A 19715-nucleotide genomic window follows, 5' to 3' on the forward strand; every position below is an offset into this window, starting at 1 on the left:
TATCTAAGATAGGAATTATTAAAAATTGTAACAACTCTAGTGTTTTCATTTCCAGTGGTATCTCAGCAAAGGAACATGTACAGGCTTATTTGCTATTTGATACAAAAAGTCTTTCACCATTATTATTGTAGAAATTCTTGGGATTTTTTTTTGTATTTGAAGGCCTATCAAAGAGATCAGTCAGGCTACTAGGATTGCCAAATGTTTCAGGTGTGATTATCCCTGATTCCTGCTATCAAAGGAATATAATGTCTATTTCTCAGTGTCTAATGCCTTGCTCCCTCCTATATGAATTTTCTTAATTTATTTTAATGCTGGAAAAACACAGCAATTATAGTTCAGATAAAACTGCTACCAGGTTTGTGTTATAACCCAAATAAACGTACAGTAACATAATTAATTGTTCTTTTTTGTTCCTGTTTTAGTGAAGGCAAATATTTTATCAAGCAACAGCTGTGAGTATATATGTAAAGTAAGGAAAGATAAGATGTGGTAAGTGTATCTCAAAACACACACATATCAGAAACAACTCAAAGACCATCATCAAGCTATGTATATGCACTGTATATGCCTCTTCCATCCTAAAGACACAGGTCTTTATCTTCTAACCCCGAGCTACATGTTATAATCCTAGAGTCACTTATGCTGTTCTCTAATTCAGATTCCCCATTCTGGTATAAGTAGTCTGAATGCCTGACATAACATATAGCTAGCATAACATGCATGCTAGCCACAAATAACATCAAATGTCATAAACCTTCCTTACTCAGATAACTGTCATAGTCACAGGAGCTTTCATTTAAAAGTGGACAAAATCACATATTAAGGTGCTTGGATAGTGGTTTTAAAAGATTTAAAAACTAATGTCACTCTAAGATTTTCCATACTTTCCTACCTGACCTCATAGCTAGTGCTTTTCAAAGTTAGCAATAGTTAGCATCTCCAAATCACTCAAAAAATGCTGAGAAAGCATTCAACTTTTATCAGTTACTTTATACATTATTTTGAACATATACTATGTCATTCATTGGGCAATCTTCAGTGTGAAAAGGTGAGCCACTGAAGACTTGATCTTTACCAATACGTAGTAGCCCAGGGCATCAGAACTTTGTCATGGGAGCTGGGAATGAAATCAGAGCTTATCTGGCTCTATCCAGACTCCTTTGAAGGTCTTGGAGTTGTTAATCATAAAATGGGTAAGAAAGCAGTATCTACCTGATGCAAAAATTTCTACGAAGGTGAAAACTGTAGCTATGCAAAGTCAGTATATTCAGAACAGCTGGCAACAGCTGCTCCTCAGAAACATGCAAGATTCTTCACAGTAAATGCACAGATGCACAGATCTCCCTTTGACAGGATTTGCTGCCTTTGATGCATCAACTAGTCAGCAACTAGCTTAAGTATGGAAACACTGGTTTTACTACATTTTAATTCTGTAAAATATATCTCTAGTCACTCTTGTCATGAATCTAAATTCATCCCTGAATATCCATGTGACGTATCTAGAGCATCTTTTCTCCAGCAGAGCCCTAAAGCATCTTATGCATTATATTCTTACACTGTTATTGATGCCTGGACATTTCAATAACGTATCTTAGCATTGACTGTTTTGACCAGTGACAGGAGAAACACACATTTATGCAAAGTGTTGAGGGATTTGCAATGTCACGCACAGTGGAAGGTCTTGTTTAACAGCCTTTTTCATAGTGCCGACTTTATTCATTTTGCAAGGACTCAGAAACCCTGGCAAGAGTTGAGTCTGCAGTTCCATGGAAACCATGTATTCCAAGTTGAATGCTTACACACCTAACATAAGGTCTTTACAAATGGGAAGTAATATGACAATATGTTCTTTTCATCTATCCTATCATTTTTGTTCCCTCAGAATAAATTTCTAGGACAATCAGCATTTGCAACCTGCATCCAGAAACAACTTGGGATGGGCTTGCTTCACATAATGATTCTGGTAGTACTTGTGGCAAGTTTAAAACAGCAAAGGCACTTAAAGCAATGGTGCTTACCCCGTTCAGTGTCATAGAGGTACACAAACTTTTCCCACTTATAATGGGTTAAGAGACTCAAGATGGCTCCTTTTAATGCTGGCCGCATCTGGATGACGAACTGCACATCTGCATCTGTTGGGAAGCTGGGTGTGACGAAGGATGTGTGAAGGGCTCCACAAAATGATGTCAGTGTGTTCATTGACATCTGGTCATAGAATCCAAAAATGGCATAAACTCCTCTGGAAAACTGTGAACAGACTAACAAAAACAGACAGAGGGGTTAAAATGTGAAATAAAATGAATGCAAACAATTTTTTGAAGTATATTTGAAGTAAGCCCTCTAAGCAATCCTGATTTTTTTTTTGTATGATGCAGTGGATGGAATGAATTTATGAGATATTATATACTAATTTCAGTGTAGTTGTGAGTTGTACAGACTTTCTGTCACAATTAAACTGGTCTGAGCACATTTTTAATTCAAATTGTGCTGTTACATTGTTATAATCCACTAATCTTTCCACATTCCTTAAAACACAAAACACTGGATTACATTGCCTATCTGTAAAATACCTTCCCTCCCTTGAGTAGCACCTTGAGAGCTCTGTTAGCAGCTACACAACAAATGTCAAGTCTGCCTAAATATCAAAACATTAAGATGCAGTTCTCCCTGGCATCCCACCTGGATTCAGATTTAACTCAAAGCAACCTCAATGCTTCATTTCTTTACTGTCTACCACTCTGAAATCCCTGTAGGAAACCTGGGTGAGGTCTTTTTCGATGAGAAATTATGGTGACTACTTAACAGAGTACTAAAATCTTCAGAAGCAATTTGGAAGGTGTATGGCTTACCAATATAAAAAATACCTATTGTTGCTTCACGTGACAGACATTGATATTGTTTAACCTGGAGGTTTTTAGTGTTTAACCATTCTGGTGACCTGAGGAACTCATCTAGTGTCAGGACACAAAACTCAGCCAGAGGTATTTTGTTTCATGTGTACTTATAGGGAGAAACACTGCATTTCCCAGACTTTACAGAGATCTGAATAATGGCCATTTGGGGCAAAAAATAAAGTACTTCAGTTTAGAAATGCAGTCAACTTCGTGGAAGTTGCAGGAAGAATGAGTTTTTTGTTGTTCATTTCTGTACGAACAGAGCAAATTTCTTGTGGCCCTGGGCTCTTCCCATGGAGAGGCTGCATCAGAGACACTGAAGAAACCTCACGGGTGGGATGCAGGGGCTCAGCTCCATAGTAAGGATGGTGATCACCACACAGATGAAGCACACTACAGCACAGAAGCACTTCTACATGAAAACCTTTCTGGACTGGGATAAGCAGGTCCCATTTGTAATGAAAAACAAGTTTCCAAGAAAAATGGCCACTCAGCATCAACAATTCCACTTGTCAAGAGCTGGATTTTACACCATTTTCCAACTAGCTCCATTAACCACTTTTGCCAAAACACTGTGTACTTAACTGCAGAAAGCAAGGGGAAGTCATTACTGGTAAAATAGACGTGACTTCTACACAGAAATATACAGCATTGTTACTTCGGCAAGTACCATCATGAAACATTTCCTACCATAAATGCTATTCAGAATCACCAAAGCCTGTTAAAGTAATTTTGAAAAGGTTTCGCCACCATATTAGCTCATTGGAACATCACCATGGAAAACACCTCAAATTGGCACTCAGGTGTGAAAATTTCATTTTCTTCCTGGAAGTCCAGATGCAAAAATAGGAAAGTTATTAGAGAACTTATTTAAATGTTTAAGACATTGTAAAAGGACATGACCAGAAGTGGATACCAGCAGCAAATAACAGCTGGCATAGATAGAAAATAGATGCAGATAGGGCACGGAGAGGGAATAAGAAATACTGATTTCTGAAAGAAAAGTTTGAAGAAGCTATCAACCACAGTGGAGAAAAGGTATAAAAGAAGTTCTAATACAGCAAGAATTTGTTCCCAGAGGCATGACTGAGGAATTAAATACACAGATTCAAAAGACATTTTGTTAAACTGTATACCAGCAGAATATAAAGTAGAGAAGCTACCATAAAAATTATCCACTGAAGTAACAAATAAAAGGCACTAAATTAAAGGTAAAAAAAAAAAAAAAGAAAAAAAAAAAGAGCAAAATAAAGACTACTTTAGAAAGGCTAGCAGTCTCCAAATCATTTCAATGACATAAAAACTCTCATATTCCATGGGAATAATCACAGAAGTGGGGCTAGCAAGAGCTGAGTCTCCTCACATACACTGAGTCAGTAGTACCTTACAGATCAGACTTCTTTTACATATTTATTAATGGCCTAGTTTACCAGTTTTTATGCAGATTCTTACTGTGGAGAAAGAAGAAAAGAGTAAGTCAGTGTATTCTAGGAAATATCCCTTCTCTCAGTGCAAACAAAACGTATTTCCAAAAGTCTCCTGACACTAAATGCCCTGAGTATTTCAAGCGATCCTAAATTTACCTGTTTTCTTATCAGCTATAAGGCTCAGGAATACTTTTAAACTGTGACTCCACTGAAATCTTTGAGAGTTACACAAAACACCTTAGCTGAAAAAAGATTCACTAGGGGCTCAGAAAACCTACCATGATATCTAAGTTTAGAACTATAATGAAGAATACAAATTAGCCTTCATTAGGACTGCTAGTGCCTGCACCCCGTAGCGTCAATGGAAATAACTGGTGCAATCCTAAAGGTGGGTGACAAACAGCAGCTGCCTCCAGCACAGACCAGTTCCTCTGCACCATGCTGGGGAACCAGCGGAGAACTGGTCTGCCCTGTGCGTTCTCTTGTTCTTGGAGATTTGGCACCTATGTCTGACATGAGTACTATGGTCAGTGTTTGGCAATGGTTCAAAGTCGTTGTCTCTTGCACAAAATCATCTTGCATAACTATTTTAAAACACTGAATTAATGTTTATCTGTTAAGATAGCAGCTTTTGCTCATGTGAGCAAGGGGTCTGTTCTCAATTTGTGAGTAAACTGGGACTGAAATCAGAGGCTGTTTACAGCCGGACCATAAGCAGGACCTTCTCCAAACAATACCTAATAGATCTACTGGTACATGGAGCTACTGCTTGCAAGGGACATCCCAGTGCATGTGAGAGGAGAGAATCACCAACAATATCTTCCAAGAAGCGTAGACTCCTGCCCAGTCTTATATCCTGTTTCAGGTTTGTATTCACTGCAGATCTTTAACATTTTACAGGCTATCTATCTTGTATTAGTTTTTAATATCTTCATCTATTAAGCTCCTCTGCTTCTTTCTTTATACCTTATTTCTTCTTGACTATCTATTCTGCATGCACTGTAGAGTGCCAATGCAATTTTACTGGCCCATTTAAAAGGCAAATAAACCTTTGTTTTTATATGGGGAAGATAAAAGACCAATTATCTTGGTCCTCAATGCTCACTTGCATTTTTGAACTTACAATTTTGCTATGATTTTGTAGCATTATGTCTTTTGTTTACTCTGTGACCCAATCTCTCATGTGGTCAGATCAATATGCTGAAAATCCACAAAGCCATGGCCATACTGCTCCTTGGTTTCCAAAAACCAAACACATCATACAGTTATTTTAATTACATTACTATTCTAACACCAGGGATCTGTAAACAAAATTAAAAAAAACAACAACTTAATTTTAGGTAAATTTAGTTTTAAGTTACTAAACCTTAGCTTCAAGCTCTTTATACAGATATATCTTCTATTGACAATAGGACAATCCTCATTTTAGAGTAAGAATTTTGGTATTTTTCCTTAATTCATCACAGTCTATTTATGTTCGTTTTTCCCTCTTAAAAAATGCAGATGGTCAAACACGTATTTTGGCTATTAAATGATTTGGACGGATCTTGATGTAACCATTCATTCCACAAAAGTAGTTTTATTTATTTATTTATTTATTTATTTTTCTGAGATATATCTTTAAGATACTGTTCTTAATCAGTGCTATTATTTTTGATACTGTTTCCAAGGACAGCACATAACCACGTTTCTTTATTGCCTGATCTGAAAAATTTGTAACCTGTATAAGTAAGGGAGAAAGGTCCTGAGTATCTCTTATTCTAACGGTGGACCCCTTATGGTCCTAATGGTGGACCATAATAAGCTGTTATTTTGGCATTAGATGCAAGACAGATACAGCTTTTTAAATGGAGACTTAACCCTGGGCTTGTCCTCAGAGTAAGTTAGCTGCCACATGCTATTTTTAAGTCAAGAGATTGAATTGTTTTCTGCCAAGGAAAGGAAATACTCTGAGCCATAATGATCCTTTTTTTTTTTTTTTTTTTTTTTTTTTTTTTTAAATAACAGTGATTTGTTAAAATAATAATAAAACAAAAAAAACACAAACAACAATAAAACACACACAAGAACAACAAAAGCAAAACACAAACCAAACCAAACACAATTAAATAAAAATCCTTGCTTCTCTATGGAATAGCAGCTGAACCTTCCTAAATCTCAGTGTAATTCATTGAACCCCTGACTTCGGTTGTTTTACAGTTCCGTCCTCCCTCCAGTCAAATCAGCCCCGCCACAGAAATTTAACCAGAGTAAGACTAACCAGATGTGATTTTTTTCACTCAGTCCCCAGGAAGGCTCCAGGCCAGAATCTCAGAAGATGCCCCATCTCACACAAGTTATTAAATTATTTGTGTCTTGTTTAAATTTATTTTTTGCTTTCTAACTGTATTTATTTTTTCTACCTTTTAGTAACTGTAAATATTGCTGACACAGCAATGTTGTATAGGCTCTGACATCCCTACTATCTGTTGCCTGCACGCTAATGTCAAATTTTCTCTGACACCTATTATTTTATTCATTTATTTCTAATTCCAGTTCTCACTATAAACAACTGAAACATTACTAGGGACATTTACAAGAAGGTTTGGATTTTGCTTGTTTATAGAAAAGACGGATAAAGCCAACAAAAGAAATATGTTAACGGGTGGATCTTAATATGCCATTTCCACCAGATGACGTCTTTGACAACGGACTTTATGTTGCACAGGATCCTCGTAATTGTCACACTTCTGACCATGGGAGCAGGAGCCTGGAAGTTCTGGAGTCAGGGGCTGGATGTTACAGTATTTTAGACTCTATTCCCTCTTCATCACTGTTTGTATGGACAAGTAATTTTCATTTTGTTCACATCAATATCTTGTAAAATGGGTCTGACATAATTAACCTATATCAAAGGGGCACTGTAAGGTCTGCTTTACTGATAATTAAGCAGTTCTTTGGGCTGAAACTCTCTGTAGGAGTACAATGACAACTGACATTATCGTGTGTTGCTCATACCATTTCCTCAGTTTTGTGCTCTGCATTTCCCTCAGCTGTGAAATAATTTTATTCCCTCCACTTTCCTCTGCCAACTGTCTTGGATTCCACACAATTCTCACTGACATCCTCTGCCAATGGACTAAGGGGACTACTTTATATTGGAATAATACACAGTGTATCGCAGAGTACTGGCTATTTTCTGTTTAGAGTCTCCATCCTATGACTTCCTTGCTGTAACAGCATGAGGGTTATCATTAACTCCACTTCATACAGCTCTTAGAGATACTGACAGTGCCTCTACTTCTTCCTTTTCCTTTCATTTTAATACCCTGAACGAATAAGCACCCTCTCTCTACTTTGAGCCCCAAGGAGATCAGCACAGCAGTGCCCATGAATGTAGAAGGAACTACTTTAGGATTCTCCAGGCAATCAGACTTGCTTTAAAGACAAAGTCACTGTATTTAAAATGAAGATTAAAATGAAATACAATTATCTGTTGCCAATAAAAACAGTTTTCACATTTAAATTCTTAAGACTCTGAACTCTGTCAAGAAGATTCCATGAGTTGTTTAAAATTCAGCTGAAAAAAAGAAGCATTTATGAAAACATCCATTTCTGAGGTAGTTAATAGTGAATATCCATGGAGGTGGGAGTGAACCAAGGAAGTTGAAGCTGAGAATTGGCCAAATCCTCCTGAGATATTAACTATAACATCAATTCTCATTCTACTTAATAAAGAATGTGCCATTACAAATATAAAAAATGCCCCACAAACACAAAGAAACCTCACAGCAGAAAGCAAAACAAAATTACAATTTCCTATTGTTACTTCATTTATGGCAACAGACATTTTTCTCAGTGATATGAATGAAGTTTGTTTTATCTCATTCGTTTCATAAAACACTGTTCAACTTGCTCTGTCTAGTGCCTTCTTCATACATAGACACTTCCTTTGGTTTGTACTTGTTTTTAGAAGAGCCAATAAGATAACAACACCATATTCAGGCACTGGGTGAAGAGGGAGTGAAGGACTTATTAAAGTGAAAATTAAAGGCATAAGGATTAATCAATTCATATTTTACAAGCCCTTTACTAGAAAGCAATCCAAAATGAATGTCCAGATACAAGCACCCCCAAATATACAAGATTCCTTTCAAGATCACTTTTGTCATCCCATCACAACCCCATTACACACTAGTAGGTAACAGCATTTATTTATTATCCACTTTTCATGATTGCTTTGATCACAGTCACACCTCCTGGGTGCTGGGTGCTGTACAAATACATTTCTATAACCTTGGTTTCTTTCAGTATGCCTAATTATTTATGACCTACATGACTCCACTCATTAAATTTTATGCATTTTGGCCTTTATATATCCTACTATAGTCAAATAAAACTCTAACAATGTACGTGAATTTGCTGCATGCTGGATCTCCTCTTCACACTGAAACATTCGTATGAATTTTATGAGCATATGAAAAATGCCAGCTTGCAACAATAAAAATAGTCCCCTTAGGCTTTAGCAGTGCTAGTAGGAGCACTAACAGTGCTGATTCTCATGCACTCCATGATGCCAAGAGGTGTCAGTTGAGCCCTGCATGACTGCTCTTAAGAAAGAAGTGCATATCTAAGGTCAAATCCTTCTGGACACAAAAGCTGATGGAAAGGCCTACTTTAAGAAAGCACTCAGAAGCAAGTTCATTCAGGTCTGATGTACTTCGGCCATTAGCGTAACTTTACTCAGGTAGAGGTAAACCCTGACCTGACCCCCTCTGTCCCTAGACTGCCAAACTGATGTATATGCAAATAAAATATTGGTAATTAAAAAAACAGCTAGCATACTTTAAATGTCATTAACAATGACATCTGTGAGCACCAAATGGTAAGATGGACAGAAAGTCACACTAAACACCACTTTGACTTTCCTGAGAAAATGTGCTTATCCTTCTAAAAGGTATTCCTCTATTCAGAGAATATACGCAGGTGACCTGAGTGGCTTAGGACACGCAACGAACTTTTGCTGCTATTACCTACACACTTACTGTTTGCCTCCTATGCTGCTTCCAAGACTAAGATTATGTAGAATCTGAGCCATTACACAACTTCTGCTTTCAGGTTACTGCCACAAAGCTAAGAAAAAAAAACAAAACTTATGTAGAACCTTGATTAAACTCAAGCACAGAATGAATATCTTGTCTTGCAAACCCACCAAATTATCATAAATGTTTCATTTTTCTTAAAGAAAAAAAATAAATCTTGTGATATTTAGAATCTCCATGTTCACAACACATTTCTGATGGTGGAAGAAACACAGGAGTCAACCCACCCAGTGTGCAGGAGAAGTGTCAGTAGGTCTGATTCCGAAAACATTGTTTAACCAGCATCAATACTACACACTGATCTTTTAAAACTCCCAGGATCCAGAGCTGTATGAGAACATTTATTTTGAAAGAATATTAAACAGATTAGCATGGCTCAGTTCGAAGGATAATCTATTGGAGCTTGAGGGATCTATAATAGGTGGTTTAAAGCTTAAAATGGATTCAAGGTGAGAGGAGATACAGACATGCCATACAAATCAACCAATTTATTGGAGCATGATTTAAAAAAATATATTAAGTTTTTGAGGACTATACTTAAATATGTGCTAATCAGAATACTACATTATCTTGCTTGTGCCTTTACAAGATGGAGTTCAAACTCTCAGATCAGCCACTACAACATTACAGATGTTTTTTTATTTTTAAACACATCCAGGGAATGGATGGTACTCATAGAATCACAGAATCATAGAACGGCTTGGGTTGGAAGGGACCATAAGTACCATCTCGTTCCAACCCCCTGCCATGGGCAGGGATGCCAGTCACTAGATCACGCAGAGCGTCATCCAACCAGCTCTTGAACACCTCCAGGCATCCACAACTTCTCTGGGCAGCCTGTTCCAGTACCATACTCTACTGTTAACAGTCCCCCTTCTGTCCCAATCCCACCGCCTCCACAAGCTGCTCACAAGGCTTCCTTTAAGTTTTGAAGGGGAAGATATCAATTACATACCATACAGTTTAAAATAAAAGGTTTTTAGAAATGTTTTGTAACACTCCTGCAAAGCTCAGATATAAATGCTGTGGATTTGTTATTCATGAGCTCTTTCCCTTACTGCCCATGCTGGTTCTGATACCAAACAAAGTATTAGGAGGAGGAGCAGCAAGAGGTTTCTCTTTTTAAGTGGTTAAACTCACTGCTGGAGAGAAATGGAAAGGCATTGGATATCTGCATGACTTTCAAACATGCAGTGTTTGATGAAGTGATGTTTCTGCTCAGTTTCTCCAGGACAACCATGCCTTGCCAACAACAGCACTATGTGCAAAGCCAACACTGCTCCTGAGAGCCAGCTTTTTGTCCCTGGATGTTTATAGTTTGGGCACTGGCATCAAGTTCAAGGAGAGTTACAGCCTTACCATGTGGATGTAAAGCAGTTCGCTGAGCTTTTGCCTTTTGAGAAAACCACACTCTCCATTCTCCCTGAAATGTAGAAGATAAGCAAACACCTGTGGGAGGGAGTCAGAGGATCTACCAAAGTTTTCCCCAGGAGAGTCTAAATATATTTGCAGCAAACAATGATCACTTGTGTCCTTCACTTCTTAGACTCCATCTCATGCCTCATGACAAATCCCTGCAGAAACATGGAGAGTGTGCACACAGTGCTAGTACGAACCATGCACTTGACTTAAATAACTGTTTTCTATTTGTTTTACCATTTAAGATGCTTTTTATTTTACATTAGTATGTTATGCCAGTCTAATTACTTTGGATTGTAACTATTTCTAGTATTTTCTGAAGCAATTTTCCTAAGAATGTTGGTGAGAGGAAAAACATGAAAAAAATTGTTTCAAAAGTCATTCAGTTATAAAACCCAGAAATTTAGCAGCAATTTACTTATAGACAGCCAATATACTCTACTGATATGCATATTCTAATAAACACATAGTAACATTTAATAGTTCAACATAAAATCATGAATGTTTCTATGATTTTATTCAAAGTAGCAAGAGTTCCACAAGACATTAAGCACAGTGCTTTGGAAGAAAAAGACATGCCCTAAGAAGCATTTTTAATGTGAATTCCACATAACCTGGTAGACCAGGGAATATCCTAGTCATCATCTATCATCATCATTTTCAGAAATTATGTATATCGTATATATCTTATCAATACTTTACACAGCAGGCAAGAAAGAAGCAAGCATTTTGTGGTAAGAAGGAAAAAAACCTCACACACCCATCAAGAAATGTCAGCATTTCACAGACTGGGGGTGTTATGCTGAACATTAAGCTGAACACCACAAAGTGCCAATAGTTAAAGGCAATCAGATCTGCAAATCAGTGGCCAGATAGCTACAGCACTCTGATATTCTAAAGGGATTTCTTACCCATTTTATTGGAACTTCCCAGCACAGAGGAAGTAGAAAGATAGAGGCATATTATTAAACGTATGCTTGTTCAGCAGATCGTCCTCTATGTGATTTGAGAAGTTGACTTCATTCTGGGCCACTGTGATGAAAGGCAATAAATTAAAACAAGACTCTGGCAGCATGATGAAAGATGAGCTGAGTCTGCTGAGGTGGTGTCATTTATAGGCCTGTGGGGATATATTATGGAATATGAGATAGAAGAGACAAAACGGAAAACACACCTGGAATCACTGAACTGGGGAAAATTCACCATGAGGTAAAAGCCAGGATTAAGGCTGTCCAAGGAGAAAGGGGATGTGATTGCCAGCACAGCAGCTGTGCAAGCAGCCTCCAGCTCCAGACAGTTTCCAGTTGGCTCTATGGATGCTGAGCATTGTGCTGGCTGACCAATAGCCCACTTTACCCAAAGCAAGAGTCCCTAACACTTTCTTGAAGGCTCTGCAATACTATTCCAGCAAGCACTGTTTCTACATGTGCATCTTGGATCAGTGGGTTAGATTTCAGGTTATTGTATCCCCTCCTGCTGTTTACTCAAGCTTCATGGGGCTAAGCAATTCTCACCTGCTCCTCGTATCTCTCTCTTGTCAGCTTACTGGTCAGAGAGATTTCACAGCAGCTAATGCAAAAAAATGGGAAAGAACTGTGAAAACCTGGCTTCTGCAGCCAGAAAAATCATTTGAAGATGCTCCTTAGGGAGCAGTCCAAGTCCAGTCCAAGTCCCCACCACTGGAAAATGTCTCAACGACTTCAGCAAGCGGTGGACTAGCACTGCGAGGCCCATTCAGTACACTGAAAGAGCAAATTACAGAACACAAAAACTAAATCCCAACATCCAAAAAAATTTAAAACACCTCCACCTCCCCCATTTGATTATATTCTATATCACTTCTATCTTCCTTGCTGTCTAAAGAGGCCTTCTTGTTACCAGCCCCCTGGATCTTCATGACCACATCTGACAATAATTCACAGACCAGTACCCTCACCTAAGTCAGTGCCTTATTTACAGGGAACAACAAAAATATTATTGTGTAAATTATGCATAATCACTATTTATCAACCTGGGTTAATTGGCACATAACAAAAGAGTTATCTGGTGCACAGCTGAATAATGTGAAAGCCAAAATTGATGGAAATGGTACAGCAAAAGCTTGATTGTGAAAGAAAACGAATGTTGCCACATGTTAATTTTTAATTGAGTTCTGCCCTTTCAGAGGAGGAGAAAGTGGCCAAATGAGACAACAGACCAAGTTTGAAATTATTAGTTAATCTTGGAGGACTTGGACAGATTGCTGTAGCTTTAAATACTGATTCAAACCCTGCTGTCAGCCAGCAGCATAGTTGCAGCTCCATTGCTTTACTGCGGTCAGAAGTGGGAATCCTCCTATATTCTCTTGACAGAGAAGAGCAACATGCCTCATACCAAAGCCAGACTAGCAGCCCTTTGGTCCTACTCAGGTCGCAGAAGTCCTCATCAGAAAACTAGTGTTTCATGAGACAGTGATGGGATGGGGCAGCACTTGAATTTCTGCAGAACTGCCAACAGCTGAAAAACCTCAGCCTGGTCAAACTTACTCTGCATGCACAGAGATGCTTCACTGATACCATCAAGACTTTACTAAGTGTCCTGTATCCCAAAGCTGTGTGCATGAATGGCACATGCCTAAGTGTTTCCACAAAGAGGCACAGACTGAAGTATGTGCACAAGACTGAGTGGGAGCTGTAGATCCAAGAGGTAGGATCCAACTGGTAGGAGGTACCCCTTCAGTACTGCATTGCAGTCGAGCTGTATTAGGGGTATTTGCATGATTTAGTTGATTTACATCATGGCTCTTCCAAGTTTGACTAGTCTCTTCTCTATAGTCACCTACTAAAATCTCTGCTAGCAGAAATGCACCTGCCAATCTGTGACTTCAAAGAACAGCCCTTTCTCCCATCTCTTTATCTCTAACTTTTTTGTAGAGTTAACATCAGTAGGATAAAATAGCTGCTTTGCATCCACATCTTTCTAACCAAGAGGCTTCCTGAGCCTGAACTACTGATGCCCCTTGTAAAGTCTAAAGTGACTCAAAGAGAAATTTTACATTTTTATGTGCTAAAGCATCTTCGTTGCCCCCCTTTTTTAAAAAAAATATATTTATTTTTAAGCTTTACTGCAAACAACATCTGCAGTACTACCTGGCAGTTCTTTTGACTGAAAAGAGAGAATGTGTGTGCTGTGTATTCATTGTTTCAAATGTACAGCTAACCAATCTGCTCACTGCAAACTTAGTGTTTTCACATTCTGAGCTCCTGGTACATGACCAGATTGAATCATGTGTACCGTGTTTCAAACATAGGCTAGCTTCTGTATAATATATATATATATATTTGCATGTGTATAAAATATATATTCAAGCAACTTTGTTGCTATTGAAATAAGTATTTTTTCAACCTACTCTTCAATCATTTATATCAGACCTACGTTCCAACTCATTCCTCAGCCCTCTTGGTTCACAGAGGTGCTCCATCCTCATGGATGCATCAGTAACCCTACTCTAAATCCCTTTGTGATTGTAGCATTTATTAGAAGTATCTAAAAAATGCTCTTCTCTGGCTTGTCACAATAACCACTAAATCTACTAATACCTTTCTTGTATTAGTAACACCAATGAAGTCCAACAATCCCGCAAAAACATTGTATTCCCAGGAACCAGAGGAAAACTGAGAAGTCCAAAACAGCAAAGAAATCTCAATGCTTTTGTCTCAAATCTTTGAGACAAAAAAATCTCAAATCTTTGTCTCAATGTCTTTTCTGGTCATGGAACAAAGACACTAATCCTTATGGCAGAAAACAAGTATTAATTTCAAAAGAGCTGTGGATCCCTCCCTCAATAAGCCACTGCAGTGGATTTTCCACAGTATTCAATTGCTCCTTGCAGCACCATAAGGAAATTGCCCTGTTAGGGGGTATTGCTCAGCTGAGGAGCACGCAGATGAATCCCACCAGTGGCTCCAACACAACTGTGCAAACCCAGCAATGCCCAGATCAGTACAATGCTTTGGGGAATGGCATGAAAATGGCAGTGTGTACCTCTAAGACAGTAGTTCCTATAGCCAATCTACCAGCACCAAACAGTTTAACTATAGTAGTTTGGATGACAGACGACAAACTTCCCTGTCTTAAGAAAAGTTCTTGCATGGTGGTAGAGTTGTTGATGCTGTGTGGCAAGCTGCAGGATAAGCTCTTTTGAGCAAGCCATCGCCACCTTGAAGGCTTGTCCCTGTTGCTGGTTATCCCTTATCTGAAGCACCACCTGTGTCATTGAATAAAACTGTGCAAAGGATGGGAGTGATCTTACCAAGAGATAAACTGGGGAGAAACACTGCCAGTTCTGGGAGGCATAGACTGGTTCTGTAGGTAGGGAAGCCCTCATTCACAGCCAGCACAGGCATAACCACTGGAGAAACTGTATCAAGAACCCATGTCCTACCGAATATAAATGCATTGCATTAATTAACAATATCTTCCAGGTCTTAAAAATTAATGACTCCCAGTTTTAACTTGCAAGTCATTGCCAATTGCATTTTAAAATTAGAATAAATATTTTTCTTTTGTTAAAACAAGTAGAACAGTCATCAAGGGAAGCATTCACATCATCCAACAAAAAGCAGTTCATCACAAACATAACCTAAAACATGAGATCTCTCTCTCGCTCTCTCCCCACGCATATATACACCTTATGTAATTTTATACTGCTTATCAAAACAGCAGACTACAGAAAGTACTATGAGAATGTGTCTTTGTATTTGCTTAAACTAACGCACAGTGTGGAGGCACTGCTAGGCTATTGTTACTGAATTTTCCTAGTCTGATTTTCAAGCAGACCGATGGTGTCAATTCTTTTAAAGCAGCCCATCGACAGATTACTTTTGGACTTTAAAAATTTTGTAGGTCTTCGAATAGATTTATTTGGTGAACTCAGGTAGTATAGCTTCTCAGATAGATTAATGGACTAAGTGAAGTGACTCTTCAGACTATAATAGAAGGCACAAGAGACCTTATTTTCCCAGAAATGACAGTTACAGGCAGAGAAGACTTCTTTGTACTCTGATCGTCTCTGTATATTTTTCATTTACATGAGCCAATCCAGGCCCTCCTTTCCACTGGCAATGTTATCAGTGAGACAGTACCTTCCTATAACAAAAATTGTATAGAAACTAGCATGAGAAAAAATGAATTTGATAACAACAGAATGACATTCTTACAATAATCTAACACATTGAAGACACAAAGATTCAAACCCTCCAGCAGAGCAGCACAGAAAGGACTGATGTATTCATCAGCCCCTCCAAGCTTCCCAAAGAAGCCCAGGCATTATTTCTTACCTCCTGGTCTACAGAGAGCACCTGTAACAGAAAAATGGGCATCAAGTCTATCTGTTACACCATTCTTTGTCTTTGGGGCTAAATTATCTGTTGATCTGCAGTAAGTAATCATGAATTATTTTAAAATATTCCTGATTTGTTTATAATCTTTCTTATTATATTAATACACTTGTAACTTCCTTTCTGGTTAGCAGAATGGGTTTGAACCCTGAAATTACTGTATAGATGTGTGGCAAATTACTGACCTTTGTAAGTTTTCCACTAAACTAGGAAAAGTTTGCAAAATCTTGCCAGAAATGCAAACACAATTAGGTTGTCACTGGTTGTAGTTAAACACAGCCGGTCCAGTATTTCAAAAAGCCGTGTGGCCTACAGAATCCCAATCAAACAAACCAAATGCTGAGCTCCAAGGACAGTATTTGCTAAGCATCAAAATCATTAAAAAACAACAAAACACACGCACAAAATCAACCCTGCCTGACTCTCCATTTTTCCATAGCTCAGTGCAACTGGTCCTAAATGAAATCCTATACTGCAAAGGAAAGAAACCAGGATTTGAGTTATTGTATTGGAACTGCTTATTGTTCAAGTAGTAAGTTTGTGCTATCCCAGCTTCTTTTTCTCATCCTCTTTAATGTATTTGTTCCATCCTTGACTGGTTACAAAGTCAGTTTTTAAAGATCATTTTCAAGGTAGTTTCAGGCCCTGCATTCAACCCAGATCTCTCAAGATTTTTTATGGATTTAACAGCATGCTTTTATAAACAGATCATCCTCTTTTCCTTGCTACTGTATAAAAATGAAGGCAAAAAGTGATAGAACTAATACAGAGATACAATCCTGCAACATGTCAGAAACTGCTGCTACATGTGCAAATAAATTAGAAAATAAAAAAGGAAGAAATTATTTGCAAAAAATCTTTAATTGTTTCAAAATTTCTGTGTTCTACATGGCTTCAGGTGGTGGCCAGCTGATAGGAGCTTCCTCTTTACAGGAGTCAGAAATACTGTGAATCTATCCTCTTATTTTGTTATGGGAACTATATGGGACTACGGAAACAGAAAGCGAGATTGCCAGAAGCAGAATAATTCACTATCCATGAATATATGGATATACACCACACATTAGTTCCAAATGAAATGAGTATGATTTACTTCCTGGTTTTTGGAAAGAAAGCTTCCCTTCCAAAATATCTGCTCATGATGTTTTCAAAACAGCATCAGCAAAAACACCAAGGTTGTGCCCTAGCGGGGAGCACTTCAACAAATTTCACATTTTTGAAAGAAGTACAACGTAGCTCTTTCAGTGTTGAATCCTCTTCTAAACTGTGGCTTCCCTTTATGTACTTGGTCCTCTCCTTCCCCCTCCCAGCCCCCAGATCCAAACTATTCTCAAATAAAAAGTGTCCTGTTATCACAAAATTAACTTTGAATAAAAACATATCATGGAGTATAATTTTAGGGAATAAAGAGAAACCACTGAAGTCACACAATAAAAATATTTTCTCTTACCAAAAGGAACAGTCAAGCAAATATAAATGAGTACAGTGTCTGGTATTTTCATGATTGCCCTCACATTTTCTTCAGCTAAGCAGAACAGATGTGACAGGTCAAGCAAATAAGTGAAACTAATCATGCTGTACAGAGCTGTAGTCTTCTGACAAACGATATTCTGAAGTTTACATCTAAAACTCTTGTATCTACAGAGTCCAGTCAAACTTCCCAAAAAAGGGAGAGAATCCAAAGCATGTTTGTTTACTTAGGCTCAGCGATGTGGGAAATGCAAGATAATTAAATTATTCTCCTAAAAGATTTATTTCTGAATGTCAGGTTTGGGTTATATGGAGGAAGTGAGTGAGTACTATCCCACCTCATAAAACATAACTCATTTTTGTGAGACCTTTCTCAGGAATCAAGTAATCATATCGTTTGTAGCTTATTAAGAAATATTACTGATTACAGTAATATTACACTACATTGCCACTGAATGTATAGTCCAAAATTTTGTCCCTGATACGAGCTGATATATGTACAAATAGGAGATATGTCTTTTATTCAGACAGCATTTTTCAGTGGAAAAGAAAAAAACAACAACAAAACCAAAGAAATAAAATCCAAAAGGAAAAGATTTTTTTTTTTTTTTTTTTTAAAAAAAAAAGGAAAATCAACCCCAAGAGGAAACATGATTCAGAAGATAGGGTTCTTCCTCTAAAATTGCACAGTGGGGGTTTCTTTGTTCTAAAAGTTAAATTGCTGCCTAAGCTTAGAAAAAAGGTCCTCGAACAGAAGACCCTGGAAAGACTGGGTGAAGAACTTGGGCTTGTGACCAAGAATTACATCAGTGTCTCTGAGAAACAGCCACTTATTGGTAAGGAAGCCCACATACTCACCCTGTCTTGCAGGACAAAACCCCAGGAGCTGGGATCTGCCTGACTTCTGACAAGTGAATGTGGAGGCTGCTCATTGGCTCTCACAATGGGTACTGCGACTAACGAAGATCAAAGCACGGACCTGGATTAGAGCATCCAAGCAGCACTTCATACAGCTGAAGTGTTAATGTATTTATGAAGAAGGGCACAGAATATTGAAGAATATCATGCATAAAGACTACAAGCCATATATATGCATCCTACAAGCTACAAGCCATATATATGCATCTTCTCAAATGACAATATTGCCCTTCCCTATCTCATCCACTGCCTTTGCTTTCTTAACAGTCCAGGTAACCACCACATATAATCCTTATTATATTGTATTTTAAAAATAAATAATCGGTACCAGCATAGGCATTAGAAAGAGAAAGAATTACACATTGGGGCTTGTGGCCCTACATGTAGGAGCCTTGATTCTCCATGGGCTCACACACATGCTTAATTTACAAAGGCAGCTCTGCTTAGTTTTCATGGAAACGGTCATGTGGGCAAAGTTAGTAATATTTGTGCTCGCGGGCTTGTGCACTGGATAGCCAGACAAAGGCAAGCAGGACAAAATCAACTGCATCGCAGCTTCACAGAAGAAAGAAAAAATAACAGTAAGTTCCTTATGATTTCCAAGAAAATATATATATATATATATTTAGAGAGAGAAAGAGAGGAGAGACTCACCACTAAAGTTTTCCCCATCAGACTGTCCTTTCCACTGAGGAAACTAGAAAAGCAAAGCTGTTGAGAATACATACCAAGCAAAAATTCCTGCTTTTCAACTCCTAAGTTAGCTTTTTGAGTAACTTGATACAGCAACTGAATAGTCAAACATACATCCATGCTTTAATAAGAGATAAGGGGAGCACCTACTGTTTGCATTTACAGTGTATCTGGTTCATGAGCAGCAGGAGCAGGTTCAGCCATTACAAGTGTTCAGCTTGTGCTGCTCTGATGCATAATTTCAGCAGGGGAGGCTTCAATAACAATTAAGTGGGGTCATTCACAGCTGAAGAGACCCCTAAATTTTGGCAAGTGCAGAAGCTACTGTTTTATTCTTGCTACTGTATCTCACCAGCTGCTGTACTCCACAAATTATCGGAAGAGCCCATCTCTCACTCTTTATGCTGACAGCACGGGGGGGGGGGGGGGGGG

The 19715-nt window shown here is 38.2% G+C and overlaps 1 protein-coding gene across 5 annotated transcripts in view; it reads right to left on the bottom strand.

The window, feature by feature from the left end:
* The window catches only part of GRIA3 (glutamate ionotropic receptor AMPA type subunit 3), a 149540-nt gene that overhangs the window by 112842 nt on the left and 16983 nt on the right, over positions 1 to 19715 (bottom strand). For all 5 annotated transcript variants that reach the window (XR_004750109.1, XM_035323693.1, XM_035323694.1 and 2 more), the window contains exon 3: positions 2022 to 2261. Coding sequence is in view for 4 of the 5 variants with exons in the window: in XM_035323693.1 (XP_035179584.1) it covers positions 2022 to 2261 (240 nt within the window). In the remaining variant the exon portion in view is untranslated. The remainder of the gene's footprint in view (positions 1 to 2021; positions 2262 to 19715) is intronic.

Source organism: Oxyura jamaicensis, chromosome 4 (genome assembly GCF_011077185.1).
Source record: "Oxyura jamaicensis isolate SHBP4307 breed ruddy duck chromosome 4, BPBGC_Ojam_1.0, whole genome shotgun sequence".
Taxonomy (NCBI): Eukaryota; Metazoa; Chordata; class Aves; order Anseriformes; family Anatidae; genus Oxyura; species Oxyura jamaicensis.